This window comes from Antechinus flavipes, chromosome 4, assembly GCF_016432865.1.
Source record: "Antechinus flavipes isolate AdamAnt ecotype Samford, QLD, Australia chromosome 4, AdamAnt_v2, whole genome shotgun sequence".
NCBI classification, from domain to species: Eukaryota; Metazoa; Chordata; class Mammalia; order Dasyuromorphia; family Dasyuridae; genus Antechinus; species Antechinus flavipes.
In genome coordinates, this window is record NC_067401.1 from 157,451,562 (window position 1) to 157,474,587 (window position 23,026).

General features: G+C 33.4%; 1 protein-coding gene across 1 annotated transcript in view; it reads left to right on the top strand.

The window, feature by feature from the left end:
* LOC127560552 (ATP-binding cassette sub-family A member 9-like) overlaps positions 1 to 23,026 on the top strand; it is a 99,697-nt gene that overhangs the window by 23,960 nt on the left and 52,711 nt on the right. The window contains exons 12-19 of the mRNA XM_051995228.1: positions 2,064 to 2,174; positions 11,161 to 11,336; positions 11,574 to 11,693; positions 11,924 to 12,062; positions 12,701 to 12,791; positions 14,256 to 14,395; positions 20,228 to 20,347; positions 22,018 to 22,219. Coding sequence (XP_051851188.1) covers positions 2,064 to 2,174; positions 11,161 to 11,336; positions 11,574 to 11,693; positions 11,924 to 12,062; positions 12,701 to 12,791; positions 14,256 to 14,395; positions 20,228 to 20,347; positions 22,018 to 22,219 — 1,099 coding nt within the window. The remainder of the gene's footprint in view (positions 1 to 2,063; positions 2,175 to 11,160; positions 11,337 to 11,573; positions 11,694 to 11,923; positions 12,063 to 12,700; positions 12,792 to 14,255; positions 14,396 to 20,227; positions 20,348 to 22,017; positions 22,220 to 23,026) is intronic.

Here is a 23,026-nt window from a genome sequence, read left to right on the forward strand (position 1 = left end):
GTTTTATGGCCTATTTCTTCCTATAAGTTAATTGTTTTATTTTAGCTACTTGGGTACTATATAATTTGATGAATATATATTAATTATTGATATTATTCCATTGTCTGTGATGCCTTTAAGTATGATATAATTTCCCCCTTTCTGTCTCTTTTAACTATATATCTTTGTTTGAAATTCCAATTGTCATTCTTGCTTTTAGAAATTTACTTGAAGCAAAATAAAGTCTACTTTATCCTTTAATTTTAACTGTGTGTCTTTTTGTTTTCAGTGTTTCTCTTCCTAGTGTTTTCTCTCCCTAGATTCTGAATACTCTCTTCATTTGTTTTGTTTCTTTTCAACTTCATCAAAAGTAAAAAGTATAAACAAAGTTTAGAGAGAAGCCGAATTCTTGGTTCACTAAGAAAACAGATGAAATTCGGTTTTATACTGATAGAAGCAATTCAAACTACTTCTGTAATACTTTGAAGACTATGGACCAAAGAATTCTGGTGCAGCTCAACTACTCAGCACTGATGGAGTTACACTGATCAATGATAAGGACACAGACTATATTCAGCCAATGTTGATATCATTGAATACAGATTCAGGTTAAAATAAACCCCTCTCTAGATGTACTTCTAATTGAAGAGGAGATTTTTGAATGACATTAAGATCCTCTCATGTGGCAAAGTACCTGATGCTGATTTTATTCTATAAGAGATTTACAAGGCAGGGAAGCTGCTACTTATATGAAAGCTACATGAAATCTATGTTATGTGGTAAGAGGACATTATGCCTCTTTTTTAACTATATATCTTTGTTCAAGGCTGTCTCCATTGACATCCCTATAAAGGAAAAGAAAACAGGTTGTCATGTGACAATCATAGGCGAGTCTCCTTTTTAGTCATTGTTGGCAAGATTCTTGTCAGAGTCTTCCTTAATAGGATGATCTTTTACCTGGAAAATGGTCATCTGCCTAAGAGCCATTGTGGCTTCAGAAAGGGCAAAGGATTGGTTGATATGATGTTTGTTGCCTGACAACTCCAGGAGAAATGCCAGAAGCAGAACAGAAGTCTGTACACGATGTTCATCAATTTAATAGAAGCCTTTAATAGTGTTAGGCATGAAGGCTTGTGAAAGATCATGTCAAAATTTGGTTGCCCAGGGAAGTCCATCAGTATTGTATGCCTGTTTCATAATGACTTATTTATATAGGATTAGGTTCTGGATGAAGCTCTCATGCTTTTCTTAGTTACTAATAGAATAAAGTAGGGCTTTGTGCTTCCATGCTTTTTAGCATGATGAGTCAAAGACAGTGATTCAAATGGTCATTCCCTGTTGGAATCCTTACTAACTGCTAACTAATTAGAGTTGATCTAATCTTACAAGATGTTTTGGGCAGAACCTGAAACAAGGTACTAAGTAGAACTAATTAATACAAGGCTTGTGTTCACACCTTTGCTCATTGGAGTTCAATGAGTTCACACCTCCCTTGAAGCTCTTTGGGAGCATAAATAGAGCTTCAATGGACCAGTCAAGGAAGTTCTTCAGAGGAAGAAGCTACAAGTCGGGATTTCAGCAGAATTACGCCAGAAGCCCTCTCTTCAAGGTAAGACAGATTCATCTTGGTGCTGGCTCTGGAGGCTGAAGAAAGCAGAGGCAGAAGCAAAGGACAAAGTGGCAAGAGCTCTTGGAACCAAGCAGAGAGATAGGCCTCTAAGCTAACCGGGCTATATTGGAGATAATAAAAGATCTGAACTTTTATCACCTGGCTGCGCTTTGAGAAGAAAAAGCTCACCACAATTCCCCCTTCTCTATCAATTTCTGATTGACTTAGTAGTGAATACAAACATTTGCTGCATCCCCTTGAAGCATATATGTTTCAAATTTTGAAAAAATACTTGATGTTGTCAAAGTTTTTTTTTTTTCCTTTTACTGTCAGTGACTATGGAAATACTATGAAATTATTGATTATTAGGGCACTAAATAAATTTATATTCTCATTCCGATCTTTTCCCCAGAATATAATATGTCTAGTAGTAGTATGTCAATCTAAAATTAAGACATTTTCATTTTCCTGCTAGGTTTGCAATTGGATATCTATAAAGGCCAGATCACTGCAATACTTGGTCACAGTGGAGCAGGAAAATCAACACTGCTAAATATTCTTAGTGGACTGATTGTTCCAACAGAAGGTGAGAGATCAATTTCCCCAAGGAAAATTTTGAAATTGGTTATTATGCGTTCAAAATATGTTTGTAAAGAAATAGCCCTTCACAAACAACCACAAAGCACAGAAAATTCTGTGTCAGGAAAACCATGATGGCTTTACACAGATGACCTGGGGCTAAGATGGAAATGGACCAAGCTGGGTGGTAGGATGGAATTAAGAATGAGATACAAGTTATTCATAGACCTCATATTTGCTGATGCTCACAGAATTATTTGTTCCTAGATCTTTTGATGATTCTCTTTTTTTTTTTAATTTTTTATTTAATAATTACATTATATTGACACTCGTTTCTGTTCCGATTTTTTCCCTCTCCCTCCCTCCACCCCCTCCCCTAGATGGCAAGCAGTCCTTTATATGTTGGATATGTTGCAGTATATCCTAGATACAATATATGTTTGCAGAACCGAACAGTTCTCTTGTTGCGTAGGGAGAATTGGATTCAGAAGGTATAAATAATCCGGGAAGAAAAACAAAAATGCAGATAGTTTACATTCGTTTCCCAGTGTTCTTTCTTTGGGTGTAGCTGCTTTTGTCCGTCATTTATCAATTGAAACTCAGGTCTCTTTGTCAAAGAAATCCACTTCCATCAAAATATGTCCTCATACAATATCGTTGTCGAAGTGTATAATGATCTCCTGGTTCTGCTCATTTCACTTAGCATCAGTTCATGTAAGTCTCGCCAGTCCTCTCTGTATTCATCCTGCTGGTCATTTCTTACAGAACAATAATATTCCATAACATTCATATACCACAATTTACCCAGCCATTCTCCAATTGATGGGCATCCATTCATTTTCCAGTTTTTAGCCACTACAAACAGGGCTGCTACAAACATTTTGGCACATACAGGTCCCTTTCCCTTCTTTAGTATTTCTTTGGGATATAAGCCCAATAGAAACCCTGCTGGATCAAAGGGTATGCACAATTTGATAATTTTTTGGGCATAATTCCAGATTGCTCTCCAGAATGGTTGGATTCGTTCACAACTCCACCAACAATGCATTAGTGTCCCAGTTTTCCCGCATCCCCTCCAACATTCATCATTATTTTTTCCTGTCATCTTAGCCAATCTGACAGGTGTGTAGTGGTATCTCAGAGTTGTCTTAATTTGCATTTCTCTGATCAATAATGATTTGGAACACTCTTTCATATGAGTGGTAATAGTTTCAATCTCATCCTCTGAAAATTGTCTGTTCATATCCTTTGACCATTTATCAATTGGAGAATGGCTTGATTTCTTATAAATTTGAGTCAGTTCTCTATATATTTTGGAAATGAGGCCTTTATCAGAACCTTTAACTGTGAAAATGTTTTCCCAGTTTGTTGCTTCCCTTCTAATCTTGTTTGCATTAGTTTTATTTGTACAAAGGCTTTTTAATTTGATGTAATCGAAATTTTCTATTCTGTGATCAGTAATGGTCTCTAGTTCATCTTTGGTCACAAATTTCTTTCTCCTCCACAAGTCTGAGAGATAAACTATTCTATGTTCCTCTAATTTATTTATAGTCTCGTTCTTTATGCCTAGGTCATAGACCCATTTTGATCTTATCTTGGTATATGGTGTTAAGTGTGGGTCCATGCCTAATTTCTGCCATACGAATTTCCAATTATCCCAGCAGTTTTTATCAAATAATGAATTCTTTTCCCAGAAGTTAGGGGCTTTGGGTTTGTCAAACACTAGATTGCTATAATTGACTATTCTGTCTTGTGAGCCTAGCCTTTTCCACTGATCCACTAATCTATTTCTTAGCCAATACCAAATGGTTTTGGTGACTGCTGCTTTATAATATAATTTTAGATCAGGTACAGCTAGGCCACCTTCATTTGATTTTTTTTTCATTAATTCCCTTGAGATTCTCGACTTTTTATTGTTCCATATGAATTTTGTTGTTATTTTTTCTAGATCAATAAAATATTTTCTTGGAAGTCTGATTGGTATAGCACTAAATAAATAGATTAGTTTAGGGAGTATTGTCATCTTTATTATGTTCGCTCGGCCGATCCAAGAGCACTTAATATTTTTCCAATTATTTAAGTCTGACTTTATTTGTGTGGAGACTTTTTTATAATTTTGCTCATATAATTCCTGACTTTCCTTTGGTAGATAGATTCCCAAATATTTTATGGTATCAACAGTTATTCTGAATGGAATTTCTCTTTGTATCTCTTGCTGTTGGGTTTTGTTGGTGATGTATAAAAATGCTGAGGATTTATGGGGATTTATTTTGTAGCCAGCTACTTTGCTAAAATTATGAATTATTTCCAATAGCTTTTTGGTAGAATCTCTGGGGTTCTCTAGGTATACCATCATATCATCTGCAAAGAGTGATAGTTTGGTTTCCTCATTGCCTACTCTAATTCCTTTTATATCTTTCTCGACTCTTATTGCCGAGGCTAGTGTTTCTAATACGATATTAAATAATAATGGTGATAGTGGGCAACCTTGCTTCACTCCAGATCTTACTGGGAAAGGTTCCAGTTTTTCCCCATTGCATATGATGCTTACTGATGGTTTTAAATATATGCTCCTGACTATTTTAAGGAAAAGTCCATTTATTCCTATGCTCTCAAGTGTTTTTATTAGGAATGGATGTTGGATTTTATCAAATGCTTTTTCTGCATCTATTGAGATGATCATGTGGTTTTTGTTTGGTTGGTTATTGATATAGTCAATTATGCTAATAGTTTTCCTAATATTGAACCAGCCCTGCATTCCTGGTATAAATCCTACTTGGTCATAGTGTATTTTCCTGGTGACAATTTTCTGTAATCTTTTTGCTAATATTTTATTTAAGATTTTAGCATCAATATTCATTAGGGAGATTGGTCTATAATTTTCTTTCTCTGTTTTCAGCCTACCTGGTTTAGGTATCAGTACCATATCTGTGTCATAAAAGGAGTTTGGTAGGACTCCTTCAATCCCTATTTTTTCAAATAGTTTATATAACATTGGAGTTAATTGTTCTTTAAATGTTTGGTAGAATTCACATGTAAATCCATCTGGTCCTGGGGATTTTTTCTTAGGGAGTTGATTGATAGTTTGTTCTCTTTCTTTTTCTGAGATGGGACTGTTTAGGATATTTACTTCTTCCTCTGTTAGTTTGGGCAGGCTATATTTTTGGAGGTATTTTTCTATTTCTTTTAAGTTGTCAAATTTATTGGCATAAAGTTGGGCAAAGTAACTCCTAATTATTGCTCTAATTTCCTCTTCGTTAGTGGCGAGTTCTCCCTTTTCATTTTTAAGACTAACAATTTGATTTTCCTCTTTCCTTTTTTTAATCAGATTTACTAAGGGTTTGTCTATTTTGTTGGTTTTTTCATAGAACCAACTCTTAGTTTTATTAATTAATTCAATAGTTTTTTTACTTTCAATTTTATTGATCTCTCCTTTTAATTTTAGAATTTCAAGTTTAGTGTTTGACTGGGGGTTTTTAATTTATTCCTTTTCTAGCATTTTTAGTTGCAAACCCAATTCATTGACCTTCTCTTTCTCTATTTTATACAAATAGGCCTCTAGAGATATGAAATTTCCCCTTATTACCGCTTTGGCTGCATCCCATACATTTTGGTATGATGTCTCATTATTATCGTTTTCTTGGGTGAAGTTATTAATTATGTCTATGATTTGCTGTTTCACCCAATCATTCTTTAGTATGAGATTATTTAGTTTCCAATTATTTTTTGGTCTACTTCCCCCTGGTTTTTTGTTGAATGTAATTTTCATTGCATCATGGTCTGAAAAGGATGCATTCACTATTTCTGCCTTACTGCATTTGAGTTTGAGGTTTTTATGTCCTAATATATGGTCAATTTTTGTATAGGTTCCATGAACTGCTGAAAAGAAAGTGTATTCCTTTCTGTCTCCATTACATTTTCTCCAGAGATCTATCATATTTAACTTTTCTAGTATTCTATTTACCTCTTTGACTTCTTTCTTATTTATTTTGTGATTTGATTTATCTAATTCTGAGAGTGCATGGTTAAGATCTTCCACTATTATAGTTTTACTGTCTATTTCTTCTTGCAGCTCTCTTAATTTCTCTTTTAAGAATTTAGATGCTACCCCACTTGGTGCATATATGTTTAATATAGATAGTGCTTCATTATCCATGCTACCCTTCATCAAGATATAGTGCCCTTCCTTATCTCTTTTAATTAGATCAATTTTTGCTTTAGCTTGATCTGAGATCAGGATGGCTAGCCCTGCTTTTTTGACTTCACCTGAAGCATAGTAGATTTTGCTCCAACCTTTTACTTTTAACCTGCATGTATCTCCCCGCTTCAGGTGTGTTTCCTGTAAACAACATATTGTAGGATTCTGGCTTTTAATCCATTCTGCTAACCACTTCCTCTTTATGGGGGGGTTTACCCCGTTCACATTTATGGTTAGAATGACCAATTCTGTATTACTTGCCATCTTGTTAACCCCGGTTTATGCTTTTCTCCCTTCTTTCCCTTTTCCCCCCTTCCCAGTATTAAGCTTGTGAGCACCACTTGCTTCTCACAGCTCTCCCTTTTTAGTATCCCTCCCCCCGCCTTAGAGTTCCTCCCCCTATCTTATCCCTTTCCCTCCCAGTTTCCGTATTCCCTTCCACTTAGCTTATTCCTTCCCTTTTCATGTTTCCCTTCTCACTTTTCAATGAGGTGGGAGAAGTTTCACCATAGATTGAATATGTCTTAAGATTTTTCACTTAAAGCCAATTCTAAAAGCAGTAAGATACCCACTATATTCATCCCCCTCCATTCTTTCTCTCAGATATAATAGGTTTCCTATGCCTCTTCATGAGATGTACTACCCCCACTTTACCCTTTTTCTGGTACAATGTCCTTTCCACATCAATTTCTAGAACAAGGTATACATGTATTCTTTATACATCTATTTAGTCGAAATATAGTTCCCAAGATTAATCTTTACCTTTTTAGATTTCTCTTGAGTTCTATATTTGTAGATCAAACTTTTTGTTAAGTTCTGGCTTTTTCATCAGAAATAGATGAAATTCGCTTACTTCGTTGAATGTCCATCTTCTTCCCTGGAAAAAGATGCTCATTCTCACTGGGTAAGTTATTTTTGGTTGCATACCAAATTCCTTAGCCTTTCGGAATATCATATTCCAGGCCCTTCGATCTTTTAATGTGGATGCTGCCAGATCCTGGGTGATCCTTATTGTGGCTCCTTAATACTTGAATTGGGTTTTTCTAGCCGCTTGCAATATTTTTTCCTTCGTCTGAGGGTTCTGGCATTTGGCCACTATATTCCTTGGTGTTTTGCTTTTAGGATCCCTTTCAGTGGGTGATCGATGAATCCTTTCAATATTTATTTTTTCCTCTGTTCCTATGACTTCTGGGCAGTTCTCTTTGATAATTTCCTGGAAAATAGTGTCCAGGCTCTTTTTTTCATCATGTTTTTCTGGAAGTCCAATGATTCTCAGATTGTCTCTCCTGGATCTGTTTTCCAGGTCTGTTGTCTTCCCCAGAAGGTATTTCACATTCTTTTCCATTGTTTGATTTTTTTGGATTTGCTTGACTGATTCTTCTTGTCTCCTCGAGTCATTCAATTCCACTTGTTCAATTCTGATTTTCAGTGAAGTATTTTCTTCACTCACTTTTTAAAAATCTTTTTCTAATTGTCCCATTGAGTTCTTTTGTTCTGTGGAATTTTTTTCCATTTCGCCAATTTTGTTTTCCAGTTCACCAATCCTATTTTTCAAGGATTTTACTTCTTTATCCACTCTCTCCTTAACTGACTTCTCCAGGCTCTTTTGCCAAGCCTCCCTCCCCTTTTCCCAAGCTTCCCTCTCCTTTTGCCAAGCCTCACTCTGTTTTTCCCATTTTTCTTCTAGCTCCCTTGTGAGAGCCTTTTTAATTACTTCTATGAGGTTCATCTGTGCTGAGGAACAGATGATCTCCTCCTTTGGGGATTCACCTGGGGACTGTCTGTTTTTAGTCTCCTCAGGATTTAGAGTCTGCTCTCTATCTGTATAGAAGCTGTCAAGGGTTAAAGTCCTCTTCAGTTTCTTGCTCATTCTGTCTAATAATCAAAGACAAACTACCAAAGAAAAACAGAAAAAACTGGATTCTTTCTTTGGGGGAGGGGCTGGGTGTGTTACCGAGCTTCCTCTACAGACTGCGGGAGGCAGCAGTGAGGCACTAGCCTGACTGTGCTGCGCCTGCGCTCTGAGATCCCAGAGCGTGCTGAGTCACTGTGGGGGGCGGCCAGGTTCTGAGAGACTCCAGCTGTTTGGGGTTGTATTCTTCAGCCCCGGTGTTTTTAGCTTCTCTGCTGGGCTGCTGACTTGTTGCCAGAGCAAAGTATCTAATCCTGTAGCGAAGCTCTCCCCGCAGAGACGGCTGCGATCACTCCCCACCCCCTCTCCAGTCTGCTCCCGTGCTCTCACTGCCGCTGCCCGCTGCCTGCGCCCGATCTAAAACCATCCCAGCCCTCCAGTAAAGACAGACCTTTCTTGGCGAATCTCAAGGATGGCTTCTCTTGGTAACTATTTGTGGGTTTTTTTTCAGTCAAGCATTAATTCAGAGGCTTGTAATGAAATGGATAGTGAGAGAAAGCGTGGCGCTTACACAGCTGTGTGCCTCCTCTCCGCCATCTTCAGTGGAAATAGTTTCAATTTCATCATCTGAATATTGTCTGTTCATATCCTTTGACCATTTATCAGTTGGAGAATGGCTTGATTTCTTATAAATTAGAGTCAATTCTCTATATATTTTGGAAATGAGGCCTCTATCAGAATCTTTAACTGTAAAGATGTTTTTCCAGTTTGTTGCTTCCCTTCTAATTTTGTTTGCATTAGTTTTGTTTGTACAAAGGCTTTTTAATTTGATGTAATCAAAATTTTCTATTTTGTGATCAGTAATGGTCTCTAGTTCATCTTTGGTCACAAATTTCTTCCTCCTCCACAAGTCTGAGAGATAAATTATCCTATGTTCCTCTAATTTATTTATAATCTCTTTCTTTATGCCAAAATCATGGACCCATTTTGATGTTATCTTGGTATATGGTATTAAGTGTGAGTCCATGCCTAATTTCTGCCATTCTAATTTCCAGTTATCCCAGCAGTTTTTGTCAAATAAAGAATTGTTATCCCCAAAGTTAGGAGCTTTGGGTTTGTCAAACACTAGATTGTAATAGTTGACTATTCTGTCTTGTGAACCTAACCTATTCCACTGATCAACTAATCTATTTCTTAACCAATACCAAATGGTTTTGGTGACTGCTGCTTTATAATATAGTTTTAGATCAGGTACAGCTAAGCCACCTTCATTTGATTTTTTTAAATTAATTCCTTTGAGATTGTTGACCTTTTATTATTCCATATGAATTTTGTTGGTTTTTTCTAGATCATTAAAATATTTTCTTGGAAGTCTGATTGGTATAACACTAAATAAATAGATTACTTTAGGGAGTATTGTCATCTTTATTATATTCGCTCGGCCTATCCAAGAGCACTTAATATTTTTCCAATTATTTAAGTTTGATTTTATTTGTGTGGAAAGTTTTTTATAATTTTGCTCATATAATTCCTGACTTTCCTTTGGTAGATAGATTCCCAAATATTTTATGCTGTCGACAGTCATTTTGAAAGGAATTTCTCTTTGTATCTCTTGCTGTTGGATTTTGTTGGTGTACATATCTCATTCTTAATAAGGCCATCAATTGTCATTAAGATATAAGTATTTTAAAATATCTTTACATATGATTTTTGTCAATAATTCACAAACTATCTCTGACACAGTAGACAAATCTTATGAAGGTACTTGAGGCACATGAAGTTAAAAGCTTTGGGCAAGTACCCAAGATCATCTGATTAATAGCAAATGACAAGGACAAAATTTGAATCCTGAGCATCCTTATTCCAATTCTAATTAATTGCACTGCACTAATTCTACTATCAGAACATTTAAGACTTAATTCAATAAGTTGGCTATTTAAGATGAAGTTCAAAAGAAGATTTAGGTCAGAATAATTACATGAAAATAAATACACGTTGGTGCCAACAAGAACAAAAATTTAAAGGCTCTAAAAGACATCTAAAAGAAGAAAGACTGGGAAAAAAGAAAGAAAAAGAAAAAGAAAAAGCAATACTCCCCAAAAAGGGTGACAAAGAAAATGTTAGAATATTCATTTTATTATTAGAATTAGAATTAGAAAATTATTAGAATACTCAACTCATGCATCTGGGTTATCCTTAAGGAAACACAGAAAAGCTTTCTTTTTTATTATTATTATAGCTTTTTATTTACAAGATATATGCATGGGTAATTTTTCAGCACTGACAATTGCAAATTTTATTCCAACTTTCCCCCTCCTTTCCCCAGCCCCCTCCCCCAGATGGCAGGTTGACCAATACATGTTAAATATATTAAAGTATAAGTTAAATACAATATATGTATACATGTCCACACAGTTATTTTGCTGCACAAAAAGAATCGGGCTTTGAAATAGTGTACAATTAACCTGTGAAGGAAATCAAAAATGCAGGCAGACAAAAATAGAGGGATTGGGAATTCTATGTAATGGTTCATAGTCATCTCCCAGAGTTCTTTCTCTGGGTGTAGCTCATTCAGTTCATTACTGCTTTATTGGAACTGATTTGGTTCATCTCATTGTTAAAGAGGGCCATGTCCATCAGAATTGATCATCATATAGGATTGTTGATGAAGTATGGTCCTGCTCATTTCACTCAGCATCAGTTCATATAAGTCTCTCCAGGCCTCAAAAAAACCTATCTTACGCTATATTTTCTCTTCACAGAGTACATAAAGTAAGATATTTTTCCACCAATGAACAAAAACAGGTTACAAAATATTTTAAGTTATCCAATAGGATAACAGTTATTTTAAAAATTAGTATTCGATATATTCTAGATGTTGTTAAACATTTATTCTCTTCTCTGCTTCATTCTCCTTAACTCTGTTTAAACTTACACTTGTAGGCTCTGCTACCATCTGTAACAATGAACTGTCTGACAAGGCTAATTTGCAAGAAATCAGAAAGATAATTGGTGTTTGTCCACAATTCAATATACAATTTGACTTCCTCACTGTGAAAGAAAATCTCAGGCTATTCGCTGAAATTAAAGGAATTCAGCCCCAGAAGGTAGAAGAAGAGGTAGGAGCACATTAAGATTGTTGTAATTGAAATGGAAAATATTCACACAAGGAAATCTGATTCTATTTCTATTCAGATATCCATCTGCATTTAATCATTATAAGTTTGGGCAAAAAAGTTCAAGAAAACGTTATTCCATGTTTAATGGAGAGCAAAAAGAAAACAATTTAAGCCAAGGAGTCTCTGTTTTGTTTTGTTTTTAATCTGATCTGTTCTTTTAATTTGATCTACTCTTAGGTACAAAGAGTTGTTACAGAATTGGAAATGAAAAACATTCAAAATATCATCGCAGAAAACCTAAGTAGTGGACAAAAAAGAAAGCTGACCTTTGCGATTGCCATTCTAGGAGATCCTCAAGTAAGAAAAGATGGAAACTGATAGAAGAATCTAATGTTATTTGGCACAAGTTCACGCTCTTCTTTTTTTTAATATAGATAAAGTGGAAACTATATGAAAATGCAATGCAACATTTCAAAGTTAAAATTTCAACTGAAAAACATGTTTTATAATTTTATAATTTCCATGTCTTTTTCTGAAAGAATTTCCCTTGAAATGGAAAGGTGTTTTTATGCTTTCATTCTCTACAGGTTTTGCTGTTGGATGAACCAACTGCTGGATTGGATCCTTTTTCGAGGCATCAAGTATGGAACATTCTAAAAGAACGTAAATCAGAAAGAGGGATCCTCTTGAGTACCCAGTTCATGGATGAGGCTGATATACTGGCTGGTGAGTTTTGGTTTGTACTCAGGGCTAAGAATTTGTCAGAACAATTGTTCTCATCTAAGATTATTGTTACATTGAGAACTAAATGAAAGACATCAAAAGAATCCAGGATTGGCAGGGATTAGGAGACAGACTTGGAGTTAAATTTATTTCTCTGCATTGTGTGTCTATTTTATGGTGACACTTTGAATCTCAGTGAAAATTGTTCACATTATAACAAGGTAAATAATTTATTGCAAAATATCTTGTTTTCCTCAGAGCTATTAGACTTTTTATTTTAACTATTGAAAAACCCAGGATACATTGATATATGTTCATTTGAAAAGTTAAGCAATTTTCTAAGTATATTTCTTAAGGTTTTAAGATCTTAGTTTAAGGTGTTGTTCCTGACTTAATTTTCATGAAACAACATAACAATAAAGTTATAGAGATACCAAAACAATCTAAAAGTTATAATCAAACAACAAATATATCAATTTCCATGAATTCCAGCTTAAATTCTGGATTTTAAATGTAATGCTGCTAGACTACATAGTTCATTATTTATTAGTATGCCAGTGAATTACTTCTCTCACTGTTATTTATTTGAAGTAAATGGAAAAGACTCTAATTTAATTTCTCATTAACTTCTTTCTACTCAGATAGAAAAATATTTATTTCCAATGGACAGTTGAAATGTGCAGGTTCTTCTCTGTTTCTGAAGAGGAAATGGGGGATTGGATATCACTTAAGGTATAGTATTTTGGAAAAATCTGTGAGGCTATATATTAGCTACATAATTACATAAGCAAGTGAATAAGGCACATTCTTTGAGTACGTATTGTGTGCAGATTTAGGTTTACATAAAATATAAGATTTAGATAAGATAACTTGCTCATATGAAACTTTAAATCTAGTTAGAATCTGAGTGGAGTGGGATAATATAAATGTACTTACTGAAAGATTTGGAATCTAATAGAAACCATTAGCTGAGTGATAGAGAGCATGTCTATACATATATATATATATGTATATATACATATATATATATATACATATATATATATAAAATCACATAAAGATAATAACTAATATACAAGTATGTTATATATAATTTGTATGCTTGTATAATATATATACTTATTTATATTGTTTATATATTTATGTGTATATATATATGCACATATATACATATATGTATATATATGAAAAATACAAAGAAAAAATCCCACTGGGAAAATTCTGCAAAAAAACTAAACTAAACTAAAACTAAAAAAAAAAAAAAAAAAAAGGAAAGAAATATTTGAAGGAAAAATTCAAGATTATAAATTTAATCTCTGAGAAAGAAAGTATATTTTAGAAAGCTCAATGAGTCAATGGACTCTCTAAGGAGTAAAATGGCTCATTCCGAAAGCAATATAAACATGAAAAAAAGAAACAACAGAGCAAATCAAAACATGACAAAACTGGTTTTAAAAAAAAAACCCAAATCACTAAAACTCTCATATTTCTATAAGACAAAGTACAACAATTCAATCTTTTTAAAAGTTTATTTAATATTTAAATATTTAATAATAAATAATTTATTTTAATATTACTTTAGAATAATATTTTACATTTGTTTTTAAAACTGTGAGTTCTAGATTCTCTCCCTTATCCCCACCCCCAATCCCCATTAAGAATGTACATGTGAAAGAATGTAAGGTATTTCTATAAAAGTCATGTTTTAAAAAAAATAGATCTCCCCCCCCCCAAAAAAAAAGCTCAAGAAAAATAGAGAGACAGAAAGAAAAAGAAAGTGGATACCTACTATATTCTTTTAATTTTTTCATTTTACTGTTTCTTCTTATATCAATGAATATTTTGGTTCTGTCTTATTCATTTCTTTTTTTTTCTCTCCAGGTATATACTGCTTTCCTGATTTTCTAGCCTCTGTGGCTATCTATTCTCCTTTAGATCACAGCTGTAATTTCACTCCTCATATCATTATCCAATTCTTTTATCCTAGTATTTTCTTATGCAATAATCCTTTTTGTCATAATGTTTCATCATTATATTATTAATTTCTTTTATATCTTTTTATAAACCTAGGTTTACTATATTTTTATTACTATAAAATGATGTAAACAGAGAAACATTAAATTTTTTTCAAAGTTCTGGTGGTAAGAATACAATATAAACCTAAGACTTCTTCTTTTTTTTAAACAAAACCATCAGTTTGCAAAAAAAAGAAAACTGTGACTCAGAGACAATAACATCTCTTGTTAAACATCATATTCCTGATGCCAAATTAAGGGAAGAAAGTGAAGAAAAGCTTGTCTATACATTGCCCTTGGAAAGTACAGACAAATTTCCAGGTAATTTATATGAATGTCTTTCAGTGGTGCCTGCTTTTCTTGAGTTTGGTCTACATTAATCTGGGATCTGACTATTATATCTGGCCTCTATTATATCTCAGCTGTCTCTTTTACCCCTTGTCTAGACCTGAACTGGAGTCTTCCATTTAAGGGCTACCATGTCTTCTAAAAAAAAAAAAAAAAAAAAAAAAGGACTTTTCCATCTTTTAGTTTTACTTCATCAGATAAAGAAAAAGCTCTTCTCTCCCTCCCGTAAGCATTTTTCTCCATAAGGAAAGAGAAAGATCAATTCAGAGTCTGCTTCTAGGGGCCAAACTTTTTTGGAATGTATCATCACCTAATTAAAGATGACAGTCAATCTTTAGTCTGACTTTCAAAATTCCTAAATCTGATACTGAACTGTAGTATAGCATAAGAAAATCATTGGATTTAGAATTATAAATTTTACATGGAAAGAGGGATTTGATTTGTTTCTTTTTTTCTAATTAGATTAATGAAAGGTTTATCTATTTTGTTGATTTTTCATAATGCCAAATCTTAGTTTTATTAATTACTTCAATAGTTTTCTTAGTTTCAATTTTATTAGTCTCTCTTTTGAGTTTCAGAATTTCTAATTTGGCATTTAATTGGGGGTTTTTAATTTGTTCTTTTTCTATTTTTTTAGTTGTATGTCCAATTCATTAATTTCCTCTTTTTCTATTTTATTTATGTAGCTATTTAGAGATAAAATTTCCCCTAAGAACTGCTTTGGCTACATCCCATAGGTTTTGGTATGTAGTCTCATTATTGTCATTCTCTTGGAAAATTAATATAGATTGTTCCTGCAATTTGTTGTTTGACCCACTCAAATTTCAGAATTAGATTATTTCATTTCCAATTTGTTTTTAGTGATGTTTCCCTAGCCCTTTACTGAATATAATTTTTATTGCATTGTAGTCTGGAAAGGAAATATTTACTATTTCTGCCTTTCTGCATTTAATTGTGAGATTTTTATGCCCTAAAACATGGTCAGTTTTTCTGTAAGTGCCATGTACTTAAAAAAAAAGTGTATTCCTTTCTGTCCCTATTTTTTTTTTGAGATTCTATCACATCAAGTTTTTCTAGGATCCTATGAACTTCCCTAGTTTCTTTCTTGTTTATTTTGTGTTTAGATTGGTTTTATTCTTAGAGGGGAAGGTTGTGGCCCCCCACTAATATAGTTTGGCTGTCTATTCCTTCCTGTAACTGGCTTAATATATTCTCTAGGAATTTTGATGCTCTTCCACTTGGTGCATATACACTTAGTATCATTACTACTTCATTGTTTATGGTATCATTTAACAAGATATACTTTCCTTTATCTATTTAATTAGATCTATTTTTACTTTTGATTTATCTGAAATCAGAATTGCTACCCTGCCTTTTTTTTTTTTACTTCAGCTGAATCATAATAAATTGTGTACCTTTGCTCTGTATGTGTATCTCTATGTCAAAGTATTTCTTGTAAACAACATATTGCATGATTCTGTTTTTTAAACTGCTCTGCTATACACTTATGGGACAGTTCATCCCATTCACAGTCACAGTTCTGTATTTCCCTCCATCCTATTTTCTCCCCTGTATACATTTTTGTTCTCTCTTTACACCCTGTCCTTAGAAGAGTTTTGGTTTTTTGTTTTTTTTAACACTCCACCCACTACCTTATCTTCTATCACCCTTCCACCCCTTCTCTTACCTTTTCCCCTTTATTTCTGCCCTCCCTTCTATCCAACTTCTCCCCACCCCCCTCTTTCTCCTTCTACTTTTTTATAGGGTTAGGTAAATTTCTATATCCAACTGAATGATTAAGTTATTCCCACTTAGAGGCCAAAACTGATGAGATCAAACCCCTCTCTTCTTTCCCTGGATCGTAATAGGTGTACCTCTTCATGTGATCTAATTTGTCCCATTATAGTTCCCCTTTCCTCTTCTTCCAGTAAGAATCCATTTCCATACCTTAATGTTATTTTTTTTGATGTTATCACATCGGATATCATCACATCAGAGTCCATTCACAACCACATCCTCCATCCATATGTTGTCCCCCTCCATTTGCCCCAGTAACAAGTATACTTCTCAAGAGTTACAGACATCATTTTCCACATCTAGGGATAAAAACAGATTCACCTTTAAATAATATATATTTCTCCTGTTTACCTTTCTATGCTTTTCTTGAGTTCTGTCTTTGTAGATTAAATTTTCTGTTTAATTTTGTTTTTTTTTCAATGAAAATGATTCAAAAATCTCTTATATCTTTGAAGATCTATCACCTTGCCTGAAAGATGATGCTCAGGCTCTCTGAGTAATTAATTCTTGGTTTTAACCTCAGGTCCTTTGCATTCTGGAATATAGTATTCCAGGCTCTCCAATTCTTTATTATAGAAGCTGCCAGATGGCAGATAATCTTGACTGTAGCTCCTTGATATTTGAATTGTTTTTGTCTGGTAGCTTACATTATTTTTCCTTGAGATTGTAGTTCTGGAGTTTTGCAACAATGTTCCTTGGGATTTTCCTTGTGTGATCTCTTTCTGAAAATCATTGATGGATTATTTTAATGATTGTTTCCCCCTCTGTCTTTAGAATATCAGAGCAGTTGTCCTTGATGATCTCTTGAAGAATGCTTTCAGGTTCTTTTTTTGGTCATGGTTTCAGGTAGATCAATAATTTTTTCATTATCTCTTCTGGATCTATTTTTCAAGTTGGATATTTCTTCTAACAAGGCATTTCACATTTTCTTCCATTTTTTATTCTTTCTTAGTTTGTTTGAATGATTCTTTCTGTCTTATAAAGTCATTAGCTTCCATTTGCCCTGTTCTAATTTTTAATGTGATTTTTTTTTCAGTTAGCCCTATCTCCATTTGATTAATTGTACTTTTGAAAGTTGTTTTCTTCAGTGGATTTTTTTTTTTTTTTTGCATTTGCCCAATTGTATTTTTTAAGGAATTTCTTTTCTTTTCCAAACTGTTGACTCTCTCTTGCATACCTCTTATTTCTTTTATATTTTGTTCTTCTACTTTTCTTATTTGCCTTTTAAAGGTACTTCCAAGAAGAATCTTTGGTCTTGAGACCAATTCATATCACTCTTTTGAGATTTCTTCTGCGAACATTTTGTTCTCATTTGAGTTGTTATTTTGGTCTTTCCTGTCACAATAGTAGCTTTCTAAAGTCTTTTCTGTTTCTTCCTCATTTTCTTTTCTTTTGTTATTTTCCTTTTTTTTTTTTTTTTTTTTACTTTTATAGCCAAACTCTGCTCCTGGCTTCCAAGCTTTCTTTGTAGCTCTGAGCCTTGGCTTTGAGCACAGACATGCCTTGTGTTTGCAGGAAGTACCTTTGCCTGCTTTTTTCAGGAAATAGACTGGTTTTTCAGAGTTTGCCTTCTGAGACGGGACTAGAGATTGCCCCACTGATCTGCTCCTTTACTTAGCCAAAACCAAGAGTTTTATTTGCTGATTGTTGTGCTTAAAACCTTATCACCAGCTTTCTCAGTCTGAGCTGAACTGAGCACTGTTTTCACTCCACTGAGGCTGATTTTTCTTGAAGTTTTTCAAATCTATCTTGAATTGTAGTTTAGTTTTCATTCTGTCAAACTCTCTTCAGAGGCTTGGTTTCATATGGTTTTTGAGGGAAACTGGGAGAGTTCAAGCAGCTTCCTGGTTTCACTCTGCTATGTTGGCTCCACCTCCACCAATTATTGGAAAGAGATTTAAAGTCTACATCTGTTTTTATTCCATTCTGATCTTTTCATCAAGTTTATAAAATTCCTCTATTTCAGTAAATCTCCTTATTCCCTCTCTCCTTTTTCATTCAGTTTTTTCAGATAATTTGGTTATAAGCCCTTATTTTTTGCTTTTTGAAATATTGTGTTTCAAGTTCGCCTTTTTTTACATGGTAGCTGCTAAGATATATATGATCAAGACTTTGCTTCCTTGATAGATGAATTTTTTCATTTTGACAACTTTTAGTATTTATTCATTTGCTGTAGATACTCTGGATTGGGTTATGACATTACTGAGAGTTTTCATTTTAGTGTTTCTTTCAAAAGGTGATTGTTGAATTCTTTCTAGTTTTACTTTGCCCTCTGGTTCTAAGAGATATCAACAATTTTCAATCATGATTTATTGAAATACAATATCTAGGCTTTTCTTCAAGCACACTAATTAGAGGTGATCTGATGATTATTAGATTATTTCTTTGACCTCTTTTCCTGGTCAGTTTTTAATAGCACATATTTTATGTTTTCTTCTATTTTTCCATATTTGAGCTTCCCCCACTCTCCTTCCCCACCAATTCTTGACTCATGGAATCATTGCTTTCTGTTTGGCTTATTCTAATTATCAAATAGTTCAGTTCATGTCTAAGTTTGTTTTTTTTTTTTTTTTTGGTCACTATTTATTGTAAGATATTAATTCTTACCAATCTTTTCCCCTGGCTTTCCATTCTTTTAACATCCTTTTTTTTTTAATTTTTAAATTCTTCCAGGTTCTCTAATAATTTTTGTGGTAAAGGCATTCTTTTCTCTTTCCCTCCTTGAGCTTATTGTGAAGTTAGTCTTTTCTTCCGAATTTATTCCTTGAGTTTATCTTATTCCTTTGAAATTTTTTATTGTGTTTGACATTCTCCTCTTTTCACTTATATCTTTAGAATCATTCTGCATTGTGGCTTTGCATTTGGATCAGGTTCATTCCCTCTTATACTATTGGGTTCTATGAGCAGATTCTGCTTACTTTTGAATAGAGTGGCTTATACTGGGCCTCAGGTTCTACATGACTTTATGCTATTTGCCCTCATCTCAAAGGGACTAAACAGATTTTGGTTTTGGTTTCTTCTCTGATTTTTCTTAAATATTTTGAACTAGAAGTTGGTTCCATTGCTTATTCAAAGTGTATTGAGCCTCATTCCAATATTGTTTATTGTGCTAATAAAAGGCAGAAATACATTTTGTTTTCTAACTTCTAACTCTTTCTCTTGTGGACCTGCTGCTATGGGTTCTCTTTGGGCTGCTTGCGTGCTATGATGGCTAAGACCAGAGAACTAAGATTTCTTGGCACTGTTCTACCCAGTTTCTTACATCATCATGGATGCAAACTTTGCTCTCAAGGAAGTGTGCACAAATATAAGTCTCTACAAACAAATACAAGTTATTAAAATAGGAAGTAGGGAGAGAACTAGCAGTTGAGATGATATGGAAAGACTTCAGTTAAAAGATAGTACATAAGCTGCATCTTAAAGGAATGGAAAGATTCTATGAGGTGAAGAGGGAATGTGGTCTAGTCATACCACGGTAAGGCATAAGAGAACAAAAAGGAATATAGTCAGAGGAAAAGAGAGAAGGCTGGTCTGGTTGGATAACGAAGTGTAAGGAGTAATGTGTAATGAAAAGAGAAAGATAGTTTGGGCCAGTTTGTAAAGGGATTTAAAAGACAAGCAGAACAGTTAATATTTTATCCCATGAACAACAGGAAGTCACTGAAGGTTTATGTTGGCCCCTGTCTTGAAAATAAATTGGAATGGGAAGAAAATTGAGGCAAAGCATCAGAAATTCATTGAAATAATCCTGTGAGAGGAAAGAATTATTTGAACTAAGGTAATGGCCATTTGAATATAAATAAGGGACCAGATGAGAGAAATGTAATGGAGGCAGAAACAGTAAGATCTGGTAACTGATTAAATATGTGGAGGAAGGGAGAATGAGAAGTTGAGGATAATTCTGAAATTGTTCTTTCTGGCTTATTTTTATCTCTAGTAATATATTAACTATCAATCTAAGTAACATAAGTAATTCTTATAATTTTAAAATTATTATGTGTTTTTTAGATCTTTACAGAGATATTGATGGTTATAATGATCAAGGAATTATGCATTATGGTGTTTCTAAGACAACTTTGAATGAAGTATTCCTAAAATTAGAAGGAAAAGAAGCAACTGATGAAGCAGGTAAAAATTGTCCTGAAAATTAACAATAAAATGATCAATTGAAATGTATAAGCCAATAATTTTATTTTAATAGGTTTTAAAGATTTTGCCCAAAAGGATAATTTTCTAATAGTGCAATTTCATGAATTATAGGTAAATGTCAAGAGATATTTTTTGTCAGAGAGATAGATCTTTAGTCCTTTTAGTAATACTATATAGCAAATTGTCTATACTGCTTTCTAATACTGGTTTTAATTTAGTTAATTTTAATTTTTTTTTAAATTTAGCAAATTCAATTCAGGTAATATTTGTTAAATCTTTACTATGTGCCAAGGCATTGTGCTTGATGTTTTGGAGGTTAACAGTAAATAAGACACTGTTAATGAATAAAATCAGACCCATAATTAACAAATGTCTTTGATCTAATACCTGCTTTGTTTCCTATAACAACCAGTCCTATAGCATCCTACTTCATCTCATGATCCTTCAGTGGTCCACCTAAAATACAGGCAATCCCTTTCCCAATCACTCAAGCTAACACCTTCAGCATTCCATTGTCTCTTTTTCCAGGCCCATCTTCCCTGCATCATCAAGGGTTGAAGAATTCTCTGAGAGACTGACATTCTCCTTTATCCTGTATCCCTGGTCACATTGCTATTTATACTATAATTATTCCCTGCCCATTTAACAATTTTCTTTGCTATTAACATTTACCATCCATTCCACTATTCCTTTGTATAGTTGGCAATGCCTCACTCCAAAGACCATTTCAAAATTTTTCTATAAGCAGAAGCATTACTAATTATAGAGCCATTCTCAAGAAAAAAAGCAAATAACCAAACAAAAGATTCAAATGAAAAAAGAGATGCTTTTTCAGTAATAAGAACTTCACATTGGGTCTGTTAACTTGATTTTGTTTGTTTGTTTTCTTAACTTTTTGATGACTTTACTTCAATATAATTGGTTTTCTTTATATCTTATATCTTTTTGTGAATTTAAAAATATCTTTAGAGAGAGTTTATGGAATTTATCAGACTGCCAAAATAGTCATTGAAACAAAAGAACTCCTGCTTTAGGTAAATATATTTCCAAATGACTTCAAAGAAAAAAAAGGATTTTTCAAAGACAACTTATCAAAGAGTTATATTTATTCTGCAGGAATAGTTTAATTTTGCTCAGTGTTTCAATTATTTTTCATTCCTAAAAATAAGTTCCTTTATGGCAGTGGATTTATGTTTCTTAATTCCTTCTATGAATCACATTCTCTTTTGGATTTGTTTTTTTAAAGAACAAAATTTTGGGGCACTGAATCAGCTAGCATTCGGATAGCTATTTAAAGCATTTAGAAAGCTTTATATGTATTCTTATTATGTTCTTGCAGTAATCCAGTGAGATATGTATTATTAATACCCATTTTATAGATGAGAAAACTAATGATGAGGGAGATTGAATGATTTGCCCCAAAGTCACATGGCTAGTAAGAGTCTGAGATAGAATTTGAACTCGTCTTCCTAACTCTAAGTTCACTATTTTTTCCATTGTACCTTATTGACATAATTTATTCTATGATTTATGTCATGACCATGCATATTCCAGGGCTTTTTCAATATCCTAAAGAAAATACTAATGAATTTAGATAGCATCTTGTAAGTAGCTTTCTTTGTTTTGTCTCTTTCTCAATTTGTCCGCAGATTTTGGCAATTGGTTACAGGCTCAAGCAGAAGTGACAAGAAACTCTGAAGACTTTGTTGAACTTGACCAGGCTCTCTCTTCATTTCCTGGAAGGAGAAAGGTGACACTTAGTCCCATGGCTCTGTGGAGACAACAAGTCTGGGCAATAGCAAGACTTCGATTCTTAAAACTAAAACATGATAGGAAAACTTTTCTGACTCTGTGAGTATAAGAATCCTAGTTCTTTTCCCCACTTAAATAGGGTATCAGAACTCATTTGGAAGAAGGGGGGGAAATTTTTGCTCCAGTATTTCTCCTCACTCCTTAGGGTTTATTGGAGTGTGGTCAAATTTAATAGAGGGGCCATAGTACTTAGTTAATCTGATAAGTGTGAAGTAGTATTTCAGAGTTATTTTAATTTGAATTTCTCTCATCAATAGTGATGTAGAGAATTTTAAAAATTATTGTGGATAGCTTTGATTACTTTGTCTGAAAACTGCTTATTCATAACTTTTGGCCATTTATCATTTGAGAAATAACTCATTTTATAAATTTGACTTTATTATGTTTGAGAAATGAAGTGTCTACCAGAAAAACTCACACTAAACATTTATTTCTATATATTTTTATTTATATTTAATGAAATCCAACTGATTATTATTTATTGTCATCAAATTTATTTTAATGGAATCCAACTGATACAGTATACAACAGAATGAGTTTTCTTATTAATATAGCTTTAAATGCACAATTGTATTTTCCCTTTGATTTTTAATCTTATTTTTTTGTTTTTGTTGTAGTAAGTTTATTTATTTTTTAGTACACATTACTTTATGAATCATATTGGGAGAGAAAAATCAGAGCAAAAGGGAAAAAACCATGGAAGACAAAAAAACAGGAAAAAAATGAACATAGCTTGTATTTATTTACATTTAATCTCCATAGCTCTTTTTCTGGATGCAAATGACATTTTTGGTGTAAAGTCTATTGCTTTGGATCACTGAACTACTGAGAAGAATCAAGCATTTC